Here is a 26051-nt window from a genome sequence, read left to right as displayed (position 1 = left end):
CGATTGCTTTGGCTATTCAGGGTCTTTTTTGGTTCCATATAAATTTTAGAATGTTTTTTTTTTCTAATTCTGTGAATAATGATGATGATAGTTTTATGTAAATAGCATTGAATCTGTGAATTCCTTTGGGCAGTATGACAATTTTTACAACATTGGTTCTTCCAATCCATGAGCATGAAATGTTTTCCCATTTATTTTTGTCATTTATGATTTATTTATGCTGTGTTTTGTAGTTCTCTTTGTAGGGATTTTTCACCTTGTTTGTTATCTGTATTCCCAGGCATTTCATTTTCTTTGCGGATATTGTAAGTTGGGTAGGATTATGTTCTTGATTATACTCTCAGCTTGGATGTGGTTGGGGTACAGAAATGCTGGTAATTTTTGTCTATCGATTTTGTATCCTGACACTTTACTAAAGTTGTTTATTCTACAATTATTTTGGCAGAGTTTTTAGGATTTTCTAGCTATAAAATTGTATCATCAGTGAAGACGGACAGATGGACTTCCTTTCCTATTTTGATGCTGTCTTAGTCCATTCTCGCACTGTAAAGAAACCACTGAGACTGGGTAATTTATAAAGACAAATGTTTTAATTGGCTTATTTAGTATGACGTTGACTGGGGATTTGTCATAGATAGCTCTTATTATTCTGAAGTATGATTATTTGATGTCTAGTCTGTTTAGGGTTTTTATCATGAATGGATGTTGGATCCCATCAGAAGCTTTCTCAGCATCTATTGACATAATCATATGGTTTTTGGGTTTATTCTGTTTACATTGTGAATCACAGTTACTGTGGATATTGAATGAGCCTTGCGTCCCAGGGGCAATGCCCACTTAACCATGATGTATCACATTTTAAAGTGCTTCTGGATTCTATTTGCTAGTATTTTGTTGAGGACTTTCAGGTCTACATACATCAGGAATATTCATCTGATATTGTCTTTTGTCATTATGTCTCTTCCTGATTGTGTGTGCCAAGAACACACAGTAGAGGAAGGACAGTCTTTTCAATAATGGTGTAACAACCAGGCATCCATATGCAAAAGAAATAAAATCAGGCCTTCTCTAACTCCATATAGAAATCAACTAATAATGGGTATAATAACTGAAACCATAAACTCATAAATGACTTGGAGGAAAAAAAATCTTCCTCCCATTGATTCAGAACTGATTTCTTTGAATTTAATACCAAAGCACAGGAAAAACTATGTGCAATTATGTATCTGACAAGAAGTTCTATCCAAATGTATAAATAACCCATATACCTCAATAGCAAATAACGAATGAACTGATAAAAAAGGGCAAAATCCTGGATAGATTTTTTTTTCAGAAGACAAACACATGGCTAACAGAAAATGAAAATGTTCTCAACATTCCTCATTACCAGGGGAATTCAAATCAAAAGCACAATGTGATATCACCTCACACAAGTTAATATGGCTATTATCAGAAAGGTAAAAGATGACAAATGTTGGCAAGAATATGGGGAAAAGGGAATATTTTGTAGTGGGATTGGTTACTCCATAAGTTGAAAATAAAGCTATCATATAATCTGGTGATCCCACTTCGTTTTATACATCCAACAGAAATAAAATTATTTTGCCAAAGACATGTTCATTGCAAGATTATAAATAATTGTGTAGATTTGTAAAATAACTTAATGACTGTAAATGGATGAATGTATAAAGAAAATGTGTATACACAAAACTGAATTTTATTTGGCTTTGAAAAGAAGGAAATTCTGACATTTGCAACAACATGGATGGGCCTGGAGGACATGATGCTAAGTGGAATAAGCCAGATGCAGAAAGACAAATGCTGCACGATCTCATTTAAGTGTGGGATCTAAACTATCCCAGCTCTTGAAAGCAGAGAGTAGGATAGTGGGTCTCAGGACCTGAGAGGAGAGGGAAATTGGGTGATGTTGGCCAAAGGGTACAGAGTTTCAGTTGTCCAGGGTGAATGAGTCCTGGGGTCTAATATACAGCAATGTTCCTATAGTTAATACTGTATTGTAAAAATGATATTTGCTAAAAGGGTAGATCTTAGGTGTTCTCATCAGACACACACACACACACACACACACACAATAAAAATAAAAGTGGTAGGTCTGTGAGATGATAGATATACAAATTACCCTACCATGATGAGCATTTTACAATGTATATCTTATTTGGTTTGGATCTGTGTCCTGGACCAAATCTCATGTATTATAATCCTCAATCCTGAAGGTGGGACCTGGTGGGAGATGACTGGGTCATGGGGTGGGTCTTTCGTGAATGGTTCAGCAACAACTCCTAGTGCTGTTCTCACTACAGTGCATGGGATCTTACAAGATCTGGTTGTCTAACAGTGTGTAGACCTCTCCCGCCGCTTCCTGTGGCTGCTGCTCTGGCCATGTGATGTGCCTGCTCCCCTTGTCTTCTGCCATGATTCTAACTTTGCTGAGTCTCCCCACAAGGAGAAGCCACTGCATTTCCTGTACAGCCTGCAGAACTGTGAGCCAATTAAATATCCTTTTTTTAAAATTTCTGAGTCTCAGGCATTTCTTTTTAGCACTGTGAGAACGGACCAATAAAACATAAAAACATCAAGTGGAGCACTTTAAATATATATTTTTTAAAAATTTTCTATTATACCTCAATAAAAGTGAAAAAAATTAAACTTTTATAATAAAGAAATGCATACTTCATATTTTCTCAATAAAAACGAGAGAACATAGAAAAACTTACGTTAAGATATTTGCAACAGCTTTGCTTACAATATTCATAAACTGGAAACAAATTTAAAGTGCATCGACAGAAAAACAGATCAATATATTGTCATTTATTTACTTAATGGGCTGACTCAGACATAAAATCGCTGTCCTTTCTCTCTCTCTGTCTCCATATATACATGAAAACTTTGAGGTTTCATGTCAGAGTTAGTTCATTAATTGAATAAATGACAATATGTTGATCTAATTTTATACATTAAATAACATAAATACACCTCAAATATAGCAAAAGTAGCCATTACCAAAAAAAGCCTATAATGTTAGATTTCATTTATGTGAAGTTCAAAGCAGAAAAACATGGATCTATGGTGTCAGAAATAAAAACATTTCCCCATGCAGGAGCTGACCGCAGGCACAGAGGAAGACCTCTGTTGGGGGTGGACTTGCTCTTCAGCTACCTTAGGTGTTGGGGACAAGGGTATTCACCTTTGCCAGAAACTCTCTAGTGATACATTTTAGATCTATGCATTTCTTCTTATATGTAAATTTTATCTCATAAAACAAGAAATAAAAATGTATAAAATACTTTAAAATTCAGCAAATAATAAAAATAATATTAAAGCCTTATATAAAATATGAACATTATTAAATGAATTAATATAGTACACTCAAGTATGCCTAGCAAATTAAATTCCTGAAGCCGAAAAGATAAGGGTAACATCTATAACATAAAAAATAAAAAGCATACATTTCATAGAGAAGACAAAAATAGTCAGGACATATATGGAACATGTATTCTTTTTTCTAATCAAATGTCTTTAAATTATTTACACAATATTTTAACCTGTGTCATAAGTATAAATTACTAATATTGTGTCTGATATTACAACTATGAACAACTTTTAAAGAGAAAAGGATATTTGAGAACATGTGAAATAAATTAAATTTATTCTCAAAGTTGGTACAATGATTACACCTAAAAGTTCTAATAATACCCAGGTTTTCAGTAGGTCTTTTGAAAATTAATTTTAAGAGATAAACTAATGCAAATCAAAACCACAATCAGATATCATCTCACACCAGTTAGAATGGCGATCATTAAAAAGTCAGGAAACAACAGATGCTGGAGAGGATGTAGAGAAATAGGAACACTTCTACACTGTTGGTGGGAGTGTAAATTAGTTCAACCATTGTGGAAGACAGTGTGACAATTCCTCAAGGATCTGGAACCAGAAATACCATTTGACCCAGCAATCCCATTACTGGGTATATACTCAAAGGATTATAAATCATTCTACTGTAAAGACACATGCACACGTATATTTATTCCAGCACTATACACATTAGCAAAGACTTGGAACCAACACAAATGCCCATCAATGTTAGACTGGAAAAAGAAAATGTGGCACATATATGCCATGGAATACTATGTAGCCATAAAAAAACAATGAGTTCATGTCCTTTGCAGGGACACGGATGAAGCTGGAAACCATCATCCTCAGCAAACTATCACAGAAACAGAAAACTAAACACCACATGTTCTCACTCATAAGTGGGAGTTGAACACTGAGAACATATGGGCACAGGGAGGGGAACATCAGACACCGGGGCCTGTTGGGGGTGGGGGGCAAAAGGAGGGATGGCATTAGGAGAAACACCTCATGTAGTTGATGGGATGACGGGTGCAGCAAACCGCCATGGCACATGTATACCTATGTAACAAACCTGCACGTTCTGCACATGTATCCCAGAACTTAAAGTATAACAATAAATACATAAAAGAATAATCTTTAATAAAGAGACATCAGCATTCCATATCAGAAAGAAATTGAAAATATGTAATACATATAAAGTCCTGATAAGAAACCTTGAATCATAGGAAGAGTCTCATGTATGGTAGGCTGTAATATGTTTATTGTTAAAATTATCACCTTTATGTTGTTTTGAAAAATTAAACCAAAGCATAATAAAAGGAAGTGTTTTTGTGTTTATTTGGTACAACAACAGCATGTTGAGAAAACTGAAGAGACCTGAAATCCTGAGGAGGAGGCCTAATCCAAGGAGAGAGATGCTCCTGGACCTGTGGACACACACGGTTTGCCTGATTCTACCCATCTAGGAGCTACTTCCTGAAGCCTTCGGGAGACATGAGAATGGATGAGTTCCTCAGGACAATTCAATCAGATCTGGACAGGGGGCAAAAATTCATGACCTAGGGTAGATTAACAAATATAATTAAATTTTCATTGAAAATTGAGAAATTTTGGTTGTATATATTTATGGCCTGCAAAGCTATGTTATGATTTATGAATACAATATGTAATAATTGAATCAAGCTAATCGACATATATATTACCTCAAATCCACAAATCCCTATCACTTTTTTGACAAGAATATTTGAAATTATTTCTTGGCTATTTTAAAATGACCAATACACTATGTTTAAGCTTACAAATAGACATCGATTTATGTGAATCATAGAGAATCATTGAAATCAATTATAGATTAATAATTTATATTTGTTTTTCATTAAGTTTGATTCTTTAGGACATATTTTAGAATTGTTCTGTTATAACGTTAAATATAAGAGACTACACATGTATGCATTGGTTTGTGTATTTAATCGTATGTCTAGGATGTAAATTAATGTCTCTATAGCTGTGTAGTAGCTGATATCAACAGACGTTAATAAAACTCTAGAAGAATAAGAGTAAATAATTAGGAAGAGTTATTTCTTGAAGTTATGTATCTTTAAAAAATATCCCTACATATAAATTTTAAAATTACAATAACACAAATATCAATAAAAATACATCGTAAATAAAAATAATAAGATATCGCTACCTCATAAAACTCCAGAGTCCTGGAAAAACAAACCCGCCTCCTGCATCTGAGAAAGGAAACCTCCCCCTGCTCCTGCTCCTGCTCCTGGGACCTGTCCCTTTCTCAGTGGGTCCCGAGCGCCCCCTGGTGGCCCCGCGCGCCCCTGCAGGGAGGTTTGTGTCTGGGCTCACACTGACCTCCCCTCACTGTGTCTCTAGCACGGTAATACACGGCGGAGTCCTCGGTCTTCAGGCTGCTCATTTGCAGATACAGCGTGTTCTTTGAATCGTCTCTTGAGATGGTAAATCTGCCTTTCACAGACGCAGCATATTCTGTCGTGTAACTGTTAGCTTTGTTTCTTATTAAACCTAGCCACTCTAGCCCTTTCCCTTGAGCCTGACGGACCCAGCTCATGTAGTGATCACTGAAGGTGAATCCAGAGGCTGCACATGAGAGTCTCAGAGACCCCCCAGGCTGGACCAAGCCTCCCCCAGACTCCACCAGCTGCACCTCACACTGGACACCTGCAAACACAGAGACACCCTGGTCAGAAACTGCCACACAAATCCACTGTTTCTCTCACTCATGTCCCCTCACACTCAATCTCTCTATTTCTCCATGAATCACCTTTTAAAATAGCAACAAGGAAAACCCACCTCAGCCCAAACTCCATGGTGAGTCCTCTGTGTTCAGTGCTGATCTCTGAATGGAAACACCTGGGAATCTCAGGGCTGGGGCTCCTCTCCCAGAGCTGCAGGGTCAGGGCTGGGCTGGTTTTCATCAGCAATGGAAGGGGCCTATTTGCATGTCTCCTACTATATAGCGAGTTCTGGAAGGGATGCCTCAGAGTGGGCTGTGTCCCAGAGTGGATGTGAGCAATTATATGTCATAAATAATTAATTATCATTAGCATGTCTACTTTTAGATGCACATGAATTATGCTCTGTGAGAGTCAAATTTTCCTTCATTTACAAATGTGAACATAAACTCCCAAGCATGGAGGGGCCATGTGACGTGTCTACGAGCTCACATCTGGTAAGAGCCAGTCTCACTGTCTAGCCTGTGTTTCTCAGGACTGGATCCAGCTGCTGCCTAAATTAACTCTAGGACAGAGCAAGAATTCTGAGGGAGGTTTACAAAATCCTCTTAATATAATGATATCATATTATTTGGCTGTATCTTAGTGTTTTTCTAAATAATATAGAAAAACTGAGGATTCATTCGCATGTGTATTCAGAAGTCTATGGCTTTTCTTGTATTATTTTTATCTCTCTTTATCTTTTTCTACCAAATTATACATTTTTATTTTTTATGAGGTAATACTGACAAATTGTAGTCTTCACCTAATATGTTCTCAGTTTGACAAATATTGACATAATCATCACCATTCACAGTGAAAACAAATCAATTAGCCTCACAATTTTCTCTTTTTCTCCTGAAATTTCCCTTTCTACACCTTTCCTCCTCTTACCATGTAGAAGTCAGTTAGGTATCTTCGTTATGTAACTTGCAATGAGTATTCACTTTGTACATTTTATAAATTGGAGTCATATGTATGTGCTTTGACTCATTATACTTATCATGTGTACTTGTAAGTTGAACTACACTGTTGATCATATCCAACATTAATTGATTGTAGTAATGGGTACTATTCCAATAAATGACTTTTCCACAATTTGTTTACTGATAAAGCTGCTGATTAATATTTGGATTTTCAGTTTCTGTGTATTTCAAATAAAGCTGCTGCTTAGCTCAGAGAAGTACACAGTTGAGAATCATGTTCTTAATCTTACAACAACATGAACAACTGCTAAACTGGTCAAGTTGCAAATGAATCAATTTGCTTTAATATATCAGGTAATTAAAGTTATAGCACCCCCTGTGTTTGTCAGTGTATGTGAGAGAAAGAAAGAAAAAGGGAGGAAAGGAGACTGAAAACTAAAGTGATTCTACAAAAATTTTAATTTATGAAGTCTTCAAATACAGGGACTTATTCCTAATGAATGGGGTCCACATAAGTTGAAGCTAAAGAGCCTAACATATGGCTATATATTTATAATATAAATATTATTCTCTAAACATATAAACACTCATACACATGAGACTAGATATAGTGGAGGGTGTCTAGTGGTGCAATGAGAATGTGGCACAAAACCCCATCTCCAGGGCCAAAACCCCGTCTCCAGGGCCTTTCCCCACCTGCTGTACCTGCCCTGATGCTGAGCCTTGAGCCTGCCTGACCACCGAGCCCCACAATGCTCCTGTGGTGCCAAGTGCCCCCTGGTTCTCCCTGCTGGTTCTTGAGTACTTGCTTCTGTCCTCAGCACCTTCAGCTGTCTTGTGAACCCCCACAGGGAGGTTTGTGTGTGGGCTCACACTGATGTCCCCTCACTGTTTTTTGCTTAAAAATACATGTGCGGTAGCTCACGCCTGTAATCCCAGCACTTTGGGAGGCCAAGGCGGGCAGATCAGGATGTCAGGAGATCGAGACCATCCTGGCTAACACGGTGAAACACCAACTCTACTAAAAATACAAAAAATTAGCCGGGTGTGGTGGCAGGTGCCTGTAGTCCCAGCTACTCGGGAGGCTGAGGCAGGAGAGTGGCGTGAACCTGGGAGGCAGAGCTGACAGTGAGCCGAGATCGTGCCACTGCACTCCAGCCTGGGCGACAGAGCAAGACTCCACATCAAACAAACAAACAAACAAAAATACATGGTTGTGGCCAGGTGAGGTGGCTTACACCTATAATCCCAGCACTTTGGGAGGCCAAGGCAGGCGGATCATCTGAGGTCAGGAGTTTGAGACCAGCCTGAGCAACATAATGAAACCCTGTCTCTACTAAAAATACCAAAAATTAGCCAGGCATAGTGGCGGGCACCTGTAATCCCAGCTACTCAGAGGCTGAGACAGGAGAATCGCTTGAATCCAGGAGGCGGGAGTTGCAGTGAGCAGAGATTGTGCCATTGCTCTCCAACCTGAGCAACAAGAGTGAAACTCCTTCTCAAAAATAAATAAATACATACATACATGGTTGTGTGCTTGTAGCTCAGCTGTAGGAAAAACTGTTTTTTGGACATAGATCTGGAGGTGGTGACTGGACTCTTGAGGAGTGGGTCAGAATTTGTGCTCCCTTCATGACTGTGCACCTGACCCACTCCAGTCCCTTCCCTGGGGCTGATGGATCCAGCTCCAGCAGGAAGCACTGGTTCTGTTGGGGAATCCAGCATTTCAACCTAAATGTTATTGTTGTTGATTCACTAAACAAAATGTGGCACTCGTTTTTATTGTGTTGAGATACACAAAACATAAAATTTACCATTGTAGCCCTCATTAAGTGTATTTGTCAGTGATACTTTACACATTCACAATGCTGTGCAACCATCACCACTGTTTGGTTTGGGAACATTTTCATCTCCTCAAAGGAAACCTCAGCTCCATTAAGCGTCACTCCCCATTTCCCCTCCACTCACCTCCTGGGATCTGTCTCTAGGGATTTTCCTCTTCTGCATACTTCATGTCAATGGGACAATTCAGGGTGTGTACTTCCGTGTCTCCCTCAGTTCACTCACCCAATGTTTTCAAGGCTCATCCAAGTTGCAGCCTATGTCAGTGCTTCACTCCTCTTTAAAGCTGGGTTAGAGACACACAGACACACCGCAGCCTCTTCATCCCTGTGGGTTACAGACACACAGACACACCGCGGCGTCTTCATCCTTGTGGGTTACAGACACACAGACACACCACGGCGTCTTCATCCCTTGGGTTACAGACACTCAGACACACCACAGCGTCTTCATCCCTGTGGGTTACAGACCCACAGACGCACCGCAGCCTCTTCATCCCTGTGGCAGTCGATGGGCACTTGAGTTGTATTCTCCATTCGACTACTGTGAGTGGTGACACTAGGTACACTTGTGTATGAGGTTTTCAGTGAAGACCATTTTCCAAAGTTGCTGTCCCATTTCAATACCAACTGGCAATCCACAGCCATTCCAAATTCAGTATGTTTTTACCTACAAGTGATTATGGGTTTCTATTTAGTTTTGAATACTTGTTTTCTCAGTGTGTGCAAGGCAGTAATCTATATGGAATTTAAATCAGCAGCATAAATCAAATAACCCCATTAAAAATGGGGAAGGGACGTGCACAGAAACTTCTCAAATACAGACATAGAAGGGGCCAACTAACATACAAAAATGCTCAGCATCCTCAATCATCAAATAAGTGCAAATCAAAACCAAATGAGATACTATCTAACACATGTCAGAATTGCTATCACTAAAAGATCAAAAATTAACAGATGCAGGCAAGGCTATAGAGAAAAGCGCCACTTACATATGTTTGGTGAAAATGTAACTTGGCCAAAGCACTGTGGAAATCAATCTAGAGATTTCTCAAATAACTTAAAACAGACCTACAATTCCCCTCAGCAATCCAATTACTGGGTATATGCCCAAAAGAAAACAAATTATTGTAACAAAAAAACACATCCACTCCCGTGTGTATCACTGTGCAATTCACAGTACCATAGACATGGAATCAACCTAAGTGTCCATCAGTTATAGACTGGATAAAGAAATCATGGTTCTTATACACAGTGGAATACTATGCAGCTATAAAAAAGAATGAAATCATGCTTATTTGCAGCTACTTGGATGCAGCTGGGGTCAAAAATTTGAAGCTAACTGACATAGAAACAGATGATAAGAGTCAATCAGAGAGGAAATGAACATTTTGGGTGTTGCTCTGTGTACAATTAAGAAAAGAAATCCCCAGGTGCATGAATACTTGAAATACAAAAGCCTGGAAACACTCATGTCCTGACTTCCATTTCATTAGGTTGTGCTTTCTCTCATTTTTTTTTCAGTTACAATTGCTTTCCTTCACTCTTGGCCAAGATAGCCACACATAATCATCTAGAGACATTACAATAAAAATAACACATCTGAACATTAGAACAAATGCTAACTTTTAGGTCAAAGTTATTGTGGATTCAGTGTGATAGACAGGAGACATGGCTGAATACTAGTAGTGTGCTCACAGTAATTTTATCTAAATTATGAAAATTTGTTTACATCTTTTAGATTAGATTCCCATTGAAATCCTTGATCTAATATCATCTCTGATGCATTATACATCAGTGATGAAATGAGGTTATGCACTCAACTGAGTAGTGCAAACTTTCACTCAGAACTTGTTCCTCTACCTGATGTAAAGTCAGCCCAGATGGCAGAAGTTATTGCAGTCAACAGAGCTCATCAATAAGCCAAAGACAAGGATTAAACACATGTTCTAGAGGAGTGCCTGACTTTGGGATGCTCTTCACACAAAGAAATTTCTCACATCTTCTGGAACACGTAAAAATGCACAACAAAATAACAAATTTTAAATGCACTCCTACATTTTAGAGACCTGACTAATATAACTTGGAAAGTAAAAACCTAAAGGAAAATGACATAGCATACCAACTAAAAGTATACATGTTGTAGTGGGTCATCACACCAAGCAAGCAGTCTTATCAGTCAGGGGTTTATAATATTATCTAAATATGGAAGGCATTAGCATTATGTATACAACACAGCATCCGTCCCATCCACAATCTTTTAAAAATGTTGAAGAAAATTGTCATCCTTAAACTAAAATTGTCCAAACCTTAAAAACATCTTGAACTTCTTTGGCCAAAGGTCCTCTCCCTAGCAATGGAGCCCTTATAGTTAACACCCTCAGGGAGACATCAGTTGTTAGCCTATTATTTGGTAGCTGGAAGGCCCGTACATTTAGAGATTTTCCCCCAGTGCTCACCTCTGTCCTATTACATGCATGCATGACAAAGTATTAAAAGTGATGACTGCATTTTACCCACACTATTCATCAACAGATTAAACCATCATTTCCCTACATCTTTTCAGTAACCTCTAATAACATTAAAGCAGGAAATTATATCTATTGGAAGAAATATCAGGGTAGAATTTTGCTCTTGAACTACTTTGGAAGGAATTTTACCAGGTACTTTTAACCACAACACAGCAGTGAAATTGCAGAAAGTCAATAGTTGGGTTCATATTTATAAACTGTAACCTAAAAATAAATCCCTAAAACCCACGACTGATTAAATAGTCCATCTCTTGGCCTAGGGAACCCCCTAAAAATCTAAAAACTGTTTCCAGCCATGACTAAACAAGAGATCGGACACGCCTCGTTATACCTACTCCCCTTTGTGGTTTAGACACAACAATGACCAACACTCATGTTAAAATAGATATCATAAGACTGACAGAACAGTGGCAGTAAGATGTCAAATTATAAACAAGACCTAAGGCCTTGCCAGGCAAGGATTTTGCCACTCACTTCTACACTTAAAAGATAAACTATGTTCTAACTGCCAATAGGTTATTCCTTTTCTCTAGTGTCTCAGTAAGCACCGGCACTGAGACAAGCACTATGAAGACAATTGCAGCCCATCCCCTGATGAACTGACCCCCTGTTCCACAAGCCGTAACCCCAGCTTTGATAGAACGTTTGATATCAGGAACTTTCTCCTGATCAGAGGCCACTGACCATGGCCTGGCTCTGGCCGTTTACAAAGGCTGCACCCTGAGTGCCTTTGTGTCTCTGCTTCTGCTATTTGCACATAGGGCCTGACTGTAATGGACTTAAATGGTAAGTCACCACTGGTAAGTGAACAAGGCTCATACGTTACAGGCATGTTTGTTCAGTATGCATGTGTCAGGACGACCTCCATGAACATCCATAGCCCCTCCTGTAACCTGTTGATTAAGTCTGTTTAGCCAAACAGTTCAGCATAAAGCTTCTGCCCAACCCCTTCTTCCTGGGAGTGCCTGTCTCTCATCTTTATCAAATCTATGCTTTCCAGCATATGGGATGGCTGTAACCCTTGATAAAAATATAGTCTCAGTTTCCTAATTTGTAGATTGTGGTATTTTTAAATATTTAATACAACTGAATATTACATTCAGAATTTCATCTAATTATTAGACTACTTTAGTAAAGTATGACAAACTGTGGATATCCTATATGGATTTTTATATACCCTATAAGGGCCTGTGATATTTTGAAGCAGGAAGCTGACCTGAGACCTTCAGAATAAACTGATGACTGTGGATAATGAAAAGGCCCCACCCAGGACATTGATTCAGCACCCCTGCCTGTCTCATTCCTTCTTCTCTTTCTTTTTATTATGTGCTTACCATAATAAAATTTTTTTTTGTCTTTAGATCTGTTTGCTTTTCACACATAGTGGACTCATCTCTCTTTTTCACTCATTTTCTTAAGCTGCTAGGGAGAATAAAGTGTCAGGTCCTATTTTGGTGCTCACTGCTGATGAATTAAGGTTTATTCTTCTTCTCCCTTGTCCCCCACATATGGGAAATCTAGTAAGAAATCATAGAAGCTCCCTTATCTGATGCCAGTGTGAGGTTTAAATCACACAAGCTCCTTCTCCTGAGTAGAAACGTGCCCCCACCACCAACCCCACCACCAAATCATTATAAAGCCCTGAGCCAGCCTCCTTTCCTGTTCCATTGAGGAAATTCCAGTTTGGAATTTCTTGAGAGGCCTGTGCTGCTCCCAGCAGACAATAATAGAGTTGGTAAATCTTTTCATAACCACCTGAGGTGTTATGAGGTGTGGCACTATCAGACTTGACATCCACACTAACCATTGGTGGGGTCTCTCTTCTTTTGCATGGGGTCACCTACAATTGGAACTATGGGCTTGGAGTCCTGACAGCGACCACCACGGGGCCTTTCTTCTTTTGCACTGGATGCTAACTCCCTCTGCCCCAGTGCCCAGCATGCACTTTATCCTGCCTGCTGCTCACTGACCCTTGTAGTTCTGTTGAGCTGGGCTGCGGTGTTGAGTTAAACACCACACCTTTTATAGATTTAGCTGATTGAATTCAGAAGCATTGATAATTTATTCACATTGAGAAACAGGAGTGACTGTAGGTGACTCTGCCTTTGGTGCATGTGAGAAAATTCTTCTCTTGTTACCACAAATGTGTCTTCTTCGGGAAGAACAGGATAAGGAATCCAGAGAAGTGCCCCAGAGGAAACTGTTTTATGGAGAGGAAGCCACAGGGCTGACAGGAAACCAGACTTTAACCTCCCTCTGCACCTGCCCTGGGGCTGGCTCTTGTGCTCAATGGGTCCTGAGCACCCCCAGGTGGTCCTATTCCCTCTTCAGGGAGGCTTGTTTCTGGGCTCATACTGACATTTTTTCTAATTGTGTTCCCCAAAATGGAGACAGAGTAAACCGTGAATCCATGCATCTCAGAGAACACAGAACAGCAGAATTACAGCCCCTGCTCCCCCCACACACATTTAGGTAAATCTTATTAAAACTGCTGAAAAGGAAAGACAAATAGAAATATATGCAGGCAAGTGGAGGTGAGTAGAGGGGGCATTTCTTCCAAAAGAACAGAAAAGATGATGACAACATTCTTCTGGTTAAAACCTTACAAGCAAGAGGAAAGTTGATGGTATCTGTAAAGTGTTGGATGAAAAGTCAACCCATTATTTTATAATGCATGGATTTTCTCCAAAAAGTGAAAAAAATATTCTATTTCTCTTTGACAGCATGAGGGTTTCAGTGAATCCATGTCCTCATGAGACCAGTGAAAATTATTTTGAAAAATTACAGGGTTTGGAAAGGCTCTAACAGCATAAAGCAAGTGAAGAAATATTTATTCAAGAAAATCTAGAAAACTCAGTAAGGCCAGTCATCATATGTGATCTAAGATGCTCTTCCTTCCTTCCACATCCCAGCTCAGCATGATGTAAACTCCACTGCAAACAGATGCAGCCAAGAAGACAGGACACCTTCTACCAACTCCCACCAGAGGAAACTCTTCCCCAGGGAACAGTACGTTGGCCCTCTGACCCTGCACACAGCACATGATGCTGAGGTTCAGTGCTGGACAAGAGCTACTGAGAGCCAGAGACTCACTTCTTCCGTGGAGACTCATGGATGGAGGCTCTGCCCTGGGTCCAGTGCCACTGGGAACATTGGGTCTCTGGTTTCTAGCTCTGTTCTATGGCAGAGGTTCCACCCCACAATAACCGAAGTGCTGAGAAGGTGGGAAGCTCCTGCCCGACCCTCCACTGAGCGCTCAGCTCCTAGGCTGAGGAATAAAACAGCTCAACTTTGTCTACACCTGCAGAACCTTGTATAGGAGCTCTGTCCCAGGAGACAGGGGGCAATGGAATTCAGTCATAAAATATGATCCTTAATTAGTCCTAAAAATCCTAACTTCAGTAACAACAGAATGTGGACAAATTGAAAGACTGCCAGTGCTCTCAAAAACAGTGGATGGTGTGGTGGAAGGCCCTTGGAAGGAGATGGGTGGACGCATGGGAGATGCAGGCTACATTGCAGGGCTGCCGACTTGCAGGAGAGAACTGAGGATGAGGGAGAGCTGGGGAAAGTTCTCTTGTGGTTGAAAGAAATGCCAGACACTCTTCAATGGAGCCCATGTTTGTTTGGTTCAGTCTGTGAAGTAATTCAAACCTCAGTGCATGATTGAAAATAGTAGAATTTTCCATCTGCAAGTGGCAGAGCTCAATATCTGGGCCTGATCAGGAGAGAGACAGAGAGAGCCCAGCCCAAACCACTGACACCTGGGGTTGACAGTGCTGCTTACAGATGTGTTCCTTTGACCTTTGAGACTGGCTTCTCTCACTTAGCATAATGCCTGGAGTTCAACTGTAATGGTTTGTGAATCAATCATTTGATATTTTTTATTGCTGATGGAGTCAATTTATAGATGTTTCCTAGTTTTTTCACCTACTCAGATTTTGAGACATTTATGTTATTTTTTGTTTCTAACACACACACATGCAATATCTTGAATATTTGAATAGAGGTTTTGTGTGAATATAAGATTGTATTTCTCTGAAGCAAAATTCAAGAGTGGGATATTTAGGTCATGTGTTAAGGGCATGTTTGATTGTAGAAAAAACTAAAAATTATTTTCCCGAGTAGCTGTTTCATTTTGCGTTCCCATTAACAATGTCATAGACACTAGGAACTTGGTATGCTCATCAGCATTGGTATTACCTGTATTTCTTCTTAATTTCAGCCATTCTAAAAAGTGTATAGTGGTGTCTCATTGTGGGCTTGATTTGAATTCCTTTAATGGAAAATCCTGCTAAGAGCCTGTTTATATGCTTATGTGTCATCTGCACATCTTATTTGATGAAATGTCTGCACAAACCTTTGCCTATTTTATCCATGGGTTGTTTCTTTCTTATTTTTTTTTTCACAGCTGGGTCCTGAGAATTCTTATTGTAATTAAATTGGTGGTTATGTGATTTGAAAATAGTTTCCCATCTGAAACTTGACATTCATGTTCTTATAGTTACTTGAGTAGAAAACGTCTTTAAATCTAATGAGTTTCAACTGATAGTAATTTCATTTATTGACCATTTTTTACATTTTATTTTATTTTATTTTATTTTATTTTATTTGAGATGGTGTCTTGCTCTGTCACCCAGACTAGAGTGCAGTGGCACGATCTTGGCTCATTGCAACCTCTGCCTCCTGGGTTCAAGCAATTCTGCTGCCTCAGCCTCCCGAGTAGCTGGGATTACAGGTGCCTGCCACCACGTCTGGTTAATTTTTGTATTTTTAGTAGATGGGGTTTCACCATGTGGGCCAGGCTGGTCTCAAACTCCTGACCTCATGATCCACCTGCTTCGACCTCCCAAAGTGCTGGGATTACAAGCGTGAGCCACTATGCCTGGTCTAAATTTTAATTTTAAGATCATTGGTCAACTGTTAATTATTTTATATTTTTAACTTTTTTGTTTGTACATTTATTTGTATAAATTTAAGGGCTATGAGTGCAACTTTTGCACATGGATATATTCCATAGTGGTCTTGGCTTTTAGTGTACTATCACCCAAATAATGTACATTGTACCCACTAGGTAATGTCTCCTCATGCTCCCATCTTCCATCTCCAATCCTTCTAAGTCTCCGGTGTCCGTCATTTCTCTCTCCATATCCTTGTGGACACATTGTTACCTCCCACTTATAAATAATAATGTGTGACATGTGACTTTCTGTTTGTGAGTTAGTTCACTAATTATATTGTCCCCAGTTCTAGGCGTCTTGCTGCAAAAGACACAGTTTCATTTCTTATTGTTGTTGACTAGTATTGAATTGTGCATATGTGCTATGTTCTTTTATAAAATCATCTGTTGGTGGACACTCAGGTTGACATGTGTGCTATTAAGAATAGTTTTGTGGTAAACATAGAAGCATGGATATCTTTTTAAAGTAATGATTTATTTTCCTTTGGGTAGTTACCCAGTAGTGGGATTGCTGGATCAAATGGCAGTTCTATTTCCAGTGTTTTGGGAAGACTCCATACCATTTTCCATAGAGGCTGTCCTCGTCCACATCCTCATCTACAGTGTTGGTGAGTTCCTGTTACTTTCCATCCTCACCAACATCTGATACTTTTGAGTTTTTAATAATAGTCACTGTGGCTTTTGTAAGATAATATCTTATTGTAGTTTTAATTTGCATTTCCCTGATGGTTAGTGATGTTGAGCATTGTTTATATATTTATTATCCATTTGTATGTGTTCTTTGGAAATGTCTACTCATGTCCTTTGCTCATTTTAATAGGGTTATTTGGTTCTTCTTCCTGTTGTTGTATAGTTTAATTCCTTGTAAATTCTTCATGTTAGTTCCTTGTTACAGGCAAGGTGTGCAAAAATTTTCTGTCATTCTGCAACTTGCCTGTTCACTCTGTTGATGTGAAATATCTCTATAGTTTAATTCTCATTTGTCTATTTTTTTCTTGAGTGTGCTTTTGTGGTGTTAGTCATAAATTCTTCACCTCAGCCAGTGCCCAGAAGAGTTGTCCTGGTATTTTATTTGAGTACATTTATAGTTTGAGGTCTTATATCTAAGTCTTTAATTCATTTTGTGTTGAGTATGTATGTGTTGAGGGTAGGGATCTAGTTTTGTTCTTCTGCATGTTCATTTCCAATTTCCCTGGCACCATTTATTGACTGGGGTGTCCTTTTTCTGGTGTATATTTTTGTTAATTTTTGTTAAGTTTGTCAAAGATCATTTGGCTGTAGATTGTGTGGCTCAATTCTGGGTTCTGTAAAATGTACCCGAGAGCCTTGATTCTCCTGAGGCCTCAGTGCTGACCTGCTCACAGTTAGAACTCTGTTGACTCAGTGGTGTTTCTATGAGTGTAGTGATTCGTTGTCATGGGGTGGTTTTCCTAAAATTGTGGACAATTCTGTTTTAATGTTCAAACATGTGCTAAAAATTTCACAATAAATGTGTTTGAGAATTTTCCATTTCATTTCCACATTACTCCTCGGAATTACTGAGATGTGTTTGTGATGTCAAGATGAGGCGTTTTTCTTTGCAGGTGTTGGATTTTTTACCTGTCTGGGTATTTATGGGCTCCCTGTGTGGAAATAAGCCTCATCCATCACACCTACCTTATGGAATTTTTAGAAATTTATTTGTGCACTGCCACTGTGAGACACTCCATGATGATGACACATTTCATTTATTTTATTGTTTCATAAAATTACTAGTGTACCTTCCACTCTAGAAGAGAAGATGCTATCTGGATTTTCATAATTCCTCCTGCTCTCTTATCTCCACATTCTTCTTCGACACCATATCTGCAGTTTAAGAATGACATACGCTATTGACATTTGTATTTGGTCCCTTAAAGTGATATGAACCTAAGAAACTGGTGGCCGCCTATCAGTGATGCATCTGGCTCAGGTAATAGGAACCTTTCATGCTGAATCATGTCAAACTGGATACAGCCTTGGCTGTGTCCTGTTGAATTAGGCATAGAATAGACAGCTTCATTGCCAAAGAAAAAAATAGGGGGTAAAATGGGTGGTATGTCTCCAGCAAATACAATGCATAGGAAAACAAACTGCCATATGCTTTAAGCCTCCGCTGCAATCTTCTCTGAAACAAGCTTTTTCCTTCTCAGCTTATTTGGGTGGCAGAGTCAGCTCCAAGGCTGCAGGCAGAGGCACCGCTCCTGAAGCACTGCTAGGCCCAGCTCCCATGTCAAAGGCCTCACGCAGCCCTACACACAGGGCTTGCTGGTTGCTCCCAAGCCCAAGCCTCTGTTGGGTGGTTTCTTCCTCAAGATTTTAGAAACTGGCTTTCTGGTCTGTTGAAATAAAGGCAGTGGTCTGATGGTTTCTAAATAAATTTAAAGCTTATTTTTTCTCCCTTCTAGAAGAATCGTGTACATTTGCAGCCAAGTAGCTCTATTATTCCAGGCCATTAAATCTGAGAAATCTAACAGTTTTCATCAAATTTGTCTCAGGTCAATTCTCATTCTTTAAAACCTGAAATATTTCTTTTCATAGAGTATCTTAAGCTTCTTACTAAGTGATATTTCAGCCATATACTCAGTGTTCTTTGTAGAATACAGTTTCTGATTTTGGCAATATGTATAGGTTGAGAATTTTCTAAGCGCTCAGCTTTTGTATTCTTTTTCATTTATATTTTTTTCTGATTTTAATTTATCTACCTCACTTGTTATAAGCACTCAGGGGGAACCAAGCAAAATATCTTCAACACTTTACTTTGAACTATTCTCAGCTACTCACAAGTTCTCACTACTCACAACTTCTCTTTCACTAAATATTATATCACTGTCCAGCCAAGATTTTTTTAAAACTTTATAATAAGGATGACTATTGCTCCATTTTCCAAAGCCACTCTACTCATTTCTGTCTATCAGCATGACCCTCAATATACAAATTTCTTCATATATGTCAAAGGTACCCATCTTTTCACACATAACCCAATTCCAAGCTACTTTCACAATGTTCAAATAATTGTAACATCAGATTTCCACTTCCTAACCTCAAATTTTCTTTTGTCTGTTTAAGCTGCCATTACAAACTATCATATTTGGTGACTCATGCAACATTAATTTTATTTCATTTATCAGTGCTGTGAACTCCAAGATCAAGATGCCAGCCATCATATTGTTACTTTTTCATATGATCATTTCATTGTAGGGCATGTGTGTGTGCATGTGTGTGTGTGTGTGTGTGTGTGTGAGAGAGAGAGAGAGAGAAATAGAGAGAGAGAGAGGCTGTCTGGTGTCTTTACTTATGAGGTCAGTAGTTTCATTCTGATGTTTCACCCTCATCATCTCCTTTAAAATTCAGTACTTTCTTTCTTATAGAAAGCAGCCCGACAGAAATTTGCAAACTTCCTTAAAACACTATGAGGTTTTTTGTTGTGATTTTTATTATTATTATTTTTTAGCTCATCAGCTATTGTTAGTGTTAGTGTATTTTATGTGTGGCCCAAGACAATTGTTCTTTCAATGTAGCCCAGGGAAGCCAAAAGATTGGACACCCTGCTCTACAGCTACAGAATATAAAGATATAGACAGAACAATTGAACAGAATAAAGACTAGAAAAACATCTAAACATATTACTATTTATCTAAACATATTACTGATTTTCAGTAATGAAAATCAATTAACCACTGACATGTGTTACCTATATGAATCTCACAAACAATGTTGAATGAAAGACTCAAAGCAGAGGTTGTACATTCCATTTCAAAATTTCAAAAACAGCAATCAAGACCAGTGTCAAAAGTTAGCATAGTGATTACTTCTGAATACTGTTGGAAGATAAACTTAGATAACTAGGAGATTAATGAAAAAAACAATCAAAAATGGCAGTAAGCATTGAATCTAACTACCTATAGGAGGCCAAGACTAATATAGGGATTATGATTTGAAAATTAAATGTTGGAGTTGTAAACCTTGATAGTAGAATAGATACATAACTGTCTATATATAGAGAGGCTGAGGTATGAGAATCGCTTGAACCTGGGAGGCGGAGGTTGCGGAGAGCTGAAATTGTGCCACTGCACTCCAGCCAGGGTGACAGAGTGAGAATCTGTCTCAAAAAAATAAAGTTATGAATAACTGTGCACCAGATAACAGAGCATCAGCATACAAAGAGAAGAGCTATAGGGCAAACAAGAAAAAATATAGAAAACACAGCATCTTAATTATTTAATTCCTGTGTTTTAGTTCATTAAACATCAAGAGGACCAAAATTAAGCAAGACTAAAAAATACCTAAATATTGTAATTGATAAGGTAGAAATATGTGTGTGTATGTCTGAACATAACAACTCATTCTTTTTTTAAGTGGCAATGAAACATTCATAAAATAAAAAAAAGAAATTCCTTAATTGCTATAAAAGTGTTCCTGGGGATGAGTAATTTATAAAAAATAAATTCTAATTTGGCTGATGGTTTTGAGGGCTGTACAGGAAGTGTGGTTCTGCTATCCGCTTCTGGTGAGGGCTTCAAAAACCTTATATTTATGGTAAAAGGCACAGGGGAAGCAGGAGTGGTACATGGTGAGCAGGGGGAAGAAGGAAAGGGGGAGACCCAAGGCTCTCTTAAACAATCAGATCCTGAGTGATCTAACTATGTGAGAAGTCACTCATTACCAAGTGGATGGCGCTAAGCCATTCGTGAGGAATCCACCCCCATAATGCAAAACCCCAACCAACATTGGGAATAACAGTCAAACATGAGATTTGGAATGGGCATACATATAAGCCACATAATTCTTATCACCCAAAATCTTACATTTTTCTCAACTGAAAAATGGAATGATTTTCTTCCCAATACCCACCCTTTCAAATATACCCCTTAAATCTGAACTTGTTTCACCACTAACTTAAAGTCCAAAGTCTTGTCTGAGATTCATGCCCACATTTCTTCCATCTATGAGCCTGTAAAATTAGAAACAACTTATTTACTTCAAAGGTACAATGTTGGTGCAGACATTGGGTAAACATCTCCATTTTAAAAGAGAGAAATTTGCCAAATGAATGAGTAACAGGCTCTATGCAAGTCTAAAATCTAGCAGGACAGGCACTCAATCTTAAACCTCCAAAGTGACCAGTGACTCCACATCTTGCAGCCAGTGCAAGTTATGGGCTTGCAAGGCTGAGAGCAAAACCACTTATGTGACTTTTCTCAGTGCAGCCAACGTGGCTGCTGTCACAGTTTAGAGGTGAGTGACTTCATCGTTTCTAGGCTTGAGGCACAAGCTGCTATTGGATCTTCCATTCTGGGTTCTAGAGGCCAGTGGCCTTCTTTCCACAGCTCCACTACACAGTGTTCTGGTGGGGATCTTTTTTAGGGGATTTAGCTCTTCATTTCACCTCAGCATTGCCCTTAAAAAATTACTCTGTTTGTACTCTGACCCTGAGGTAGACTCATTTCTGGCACCTAGCTTTTCTCACACATCCTCTGAACTCAGGAGGCCAGCCACCCGAGCCATGTTGACTCTTTCATACTGTGAAAATCCAGGCTTTATGCCACATGGAAGCCACCAAGGATTACAGCTTGCACCATCAGATGTGGTGAACCGAGCTGTACCTTTGAGCACTGGCTGGATATGGAGCAGTGGGGATGTGCTGAGCAGCCCCCTGAGGTGATGCAGCACATTTACACCCTGGGTCTCACCCCCAAAAACATTGTGTCCTCCTATACCTAAGCCTGTAATGAGAGAAGTGGCCTCAAAGATTTCTGAATTGACTTCAAGGCTATTTTCCCATTGTTTCAGATTACTGCAATCAGCTCCTTTTTAGTCAAGCTAATCTTTCTAGCAAGCAGTTGCTTCACAGTGTAGCTGGATTATTTCTTTACCAGAGAACCAGGCTGTACATTTTCTAAACTTCCGTGTTCCACTTCTCTTTTAAATAGAAGTTCCAACTTTAAGTCATTTATTTACTTCTGTACCTGATTTTAGACTGTTAGAAGCAGGCAGACTCCATCTTGAATGCTTTGCTACTTACAATTTTTTTTTTTTCTGTCAGATACCCTAAGTCGTCATTCTTAAGTTCAAACTTGCACAGATCCCCGGGACATGAAAATAATGCAGTCAAGTGATTTGCTTGACAGGCAATCTTTACTTCACTTCCCTATAACTTTCTCATTTACATTTGAGGCATTCTCTGCCTTGACTTCACTGTCCATATTTATTTCATCATTTTGGTCAAACCATTTAACCAGTCTCTAAAACTTTCCCAACTTTTCTTTATCTTCCTGCCTTTTTCTGAGCCCTCCAAACCCTCCAAATCCCTGCAGGTTATCCTCTTCCAAAGCTGCTTCCATATTTTCATGTATTTTTTATAGCGATGCTCCACTTCTTGATACCAACTTTCTGCGTTACCGTGTCCTTGCATTGCTAGGAAAGAGGACTTGAGGCTGGATAATTTATAAATAAAACAGGTTTCATTTTGGCTCCCTGTTTGCTAGGCTTTACAATAAGCGTGGTGCCAGCATCTGCTTTGTGAGAGCCTCAGAAAGTTTATAACCATTGTGGAAGGCAAAGGGGCAGCAGGCACACAGGTGCATTACTTGACAAGAGAAGGGGTAAGAGAAGAGATGGGGCCGAGAAAAGGCAAGAGAAGAGATGGGGGAGGCTCCAGACTTTTCTAAACAACCAGATTTCATGTGAACTAACAGAAAATTCACGCATCACCACATGGATTGCAGAGGCCATTCTTGAGTGATCTGCCTCTATTATCCAATACCTCCCACCAGGCCCGCCCTCCAGCATTGGTGATTACATTTCAACATGACATTGGGAGAGGACAAATATTCAAACTACATCACTTTCAAAAGTCTCATTTCCAAATACCGTTAACATTGCAGGTGGGGAATTATACATGTGACTTTGGGGAGGGCACCATTAGGTCCATAGCCAGGGTCCTTGAGAGAAGAACACTAGGGCTGTGATGTTCTTGCAAGACTGGTCTACTTTGCATGCAGGTGGCCTTTGAGGATAAAATGGGATACAAAGGGAAAAATATGTCATCCTGCTGCCTTTTGGCATTAGCTGTTATTGATGAGAAATCAGCTGTTGATAGAATTATCTTGTATATGAGAAGTTGTTTTTCTCTCACTGCCTTCAAGATTTTCTCAGTAGTTTTTTTGTAAAATATTGTATTATAATGTGTTTTATTGTGGATCTCTTATAACTTATTTTACCTTGAGTTTGTTGAGCTATTCATACTTCAATGTGTATATTAATATTTATCATAACAATCATGGAATTATCTGCCATTATATTATGACATATTTTTGTGACATATTTCCTTCTGTCTTCTCATGCTAGTATTCACACCAAGCATATGTTGATTCATGTAGCAGGGTCCACCTTTTATGTTAAGCTTCTTTCACTTTACTGCAATTTTCACTGTTCTTTGAATATAGCATATCTACTAATATATATCTAAGTGTGTTATTTTTTTTCCTTTTAGGTTCAAATATACTGCTTATCACCTCTGACATATAGTTTTAAATTACTGTATTTTTAACTTTAGAGTGTTTATAACTTTCTTTCAAAAACGCTCTCTCATTATTGATATTAACTCTTTGGTGAGATACTGTCATCATACCTTCCTTAACTTTTCTAGGCATAATATTCCTTTGTGATTTGTGCATTTTTATAATAATTGTTTTGAAGTCTCCATCTGTTAAGTCCAAAATCTGTACCAACTCAAAGACAGTTTGTGTTTTCTGGAAATTTTCCTGTACATTCGTGACATTATTTTTTTCTTTGTGTATCTTATAATTATTTTCTGAATGACAGTTAGGTAACATAATTCAGAAACTCTGAATAGTGATCACCCAAAATGCTCTGATGTGTTGGTGAAAACAATCACCATATTTATTTCTTAAGTCCCTTGCTTTGTTTGTTTCAGTGATGTCTCTTTCCCCGACCCTGTTCAAAGCTTGATGTCGTCATTCACCGGTGCAGTTCCAGACGTACACACAGTTTCCATAAAAACCTGACGCTCAGCAGTGCAGCCTTTGATAGCTTCGCTATCTGATGTCTCTGTTTGGGTGTCTGTATCTCTTCATATGTCATCCAGATGTTACACTGCACTCACGGCAGGCATGGTGACACTGTTGTGTCATCCATTAATCTACGGTATTACACAATTAAATTTGGGCCTCATTTCAGGGGCAGTTTTTGAATTTTGTCCTGACCCCAAAATGTTGTTTATTTTACTAAATGGGGTCTAGCTACATTTTCAGGTTGGCCTTGAAATTCTGGGCTCAAGTGTTATTCTCACCTCAGACTCCCAAGTGGATGGAACCACAGGCAGTGCCACAGTGCCCGGCTCATTATTCTTAAATTGTAGTTTTTCTCATTCTGTCTGCTGAAATGAGTGGATTCTTGTTTAATGTATTGCTCTCATGAAGCCACCAGCTTTCTATTAATAACTTACCATAAATATTTATAATATTTTAGAAAAAACCTAGGGTTTAAATTATTCTCCTTTTACTGCAAATAAAGTCACATCCACTAAAGAGAGCTCTGCCTCTCTGTTTTTATGCACTCCCTCTGCCGCTAAAAAAATATAACAGCCTCTGACTTGGTGCGGAAGAAAGGGTTCATATATGTCAGAGGGACACTCCAGCTTTAAGTACAGGAAACTCCATGGGAGGGGTGGACTCATACAGCCTCTTTTTGCCTCACCCAGAAAGCTCTCGAGATCCTCTGCCTTACAGGTGAGATTGGTGAGAATAATTAGGGTTCCTCTATTCTTGGCCTATAGCACATAGCCTGGAATCTCTGTCTCGTAAGTGGAGCTGAGTGAAGAAAGACATCCATGAAATCACAGACTGGAATTCACTCTCAGCCACAGAGATCTGACACCATGGCCTCAACTGCGATCTGAGGGAGAGGAAGGACACTCTGCTTGTCAGTTCAGCCCAAGATCAAGCTTCTGTCATCCTGAGCTGGAAAGGAGAGGGTGGTGCTCATCTCTCAAGTATTGTGGGCCCTCACTGCCCTTGCTGAGACTTGATGTTTTAGCTGCCGTAAGAGTCTGAGTGGTTCAGATAAAACATAAACGTATTTGCCACAATTCTCAAAGTGAGCAAGTGCAAGGCCAACATGCTTTGAAACTGGTAACTGGTAAGAACCTGATTCCTCCTTCGTAGGTGACTAACTTTTTAATTTTTCCTCACCTGGTGGAAGAGGAGAGGGAGCTCTCTGGAGTCTCAACAAGGGCACTGATTCATTCGTGAGGGTGGAGCCTAATCATCTTCCAAAGGCGACCCATTCAGTTACCAACGGTCCCACCTCCTAACACCATGACATTGGGGTTAGAATTCCAACACATGCCGGAGGCGGGAAATAAACATCCAGTCTATAGCAACACACTTTATCAATCAATGATTTTTATTTACTGTGCATCCTTAGAATAATTTGAATTGATTTTATATGTTTTGGTTATTACAATTTTTATCAGACGTTGTTGTTTCATCGGAAAGCTTAGGACTCTGGTAATAAGAGTACTAAGTCACTTAGCTTAGGGCTCTAGTAATATCACTTTCATAATAATAAGCTTTCATAATAATAATATAATAATTACATTTTATTATAATTAATAATCATAATTAGTATTA

General features: G+C 39.0%; 1 gene segment (V, D, J or C); it reads right to left on the bottom strand.

The window, feature by feature from the left end:
- Positions 1–5665: 5665 nt before the first annotated feature.
- LOC129027643 (immunoglobulin heavy variable 3-72-like) lies at positions 5666–6215 on the bottom strand. The segment is given in 2 exon segments: positions 5666–6066; positions 6170–6215. Coding segments are annotated over 2 exon segments (447 nt in total).
- Between the last annotated feature and the right edge of the window lie 19836 nt (positions 6216–26051).

Source organism: Pongo pygmaeus, chromosome 22, assembly GCF_028885625.2.
Source record: "Pongo pygmaeus isolate AG05252 chromosome 22, NHGRI_mPonPyg2-v2.0_pri, whole genome shotgun sequence".
NCBI classification, from domain to species: domain Eukaryota; kingdom Metazoa; phylum Chordata; class Mammalia; order Primates; family Hominidae; genus Pongo; species Pongo pygmaeus.
The sequence above is the reverse complement of the archived record's forward strand: the minus strand, read 5'-3'. Positions and strand labels throughout refer to the sequence as shown.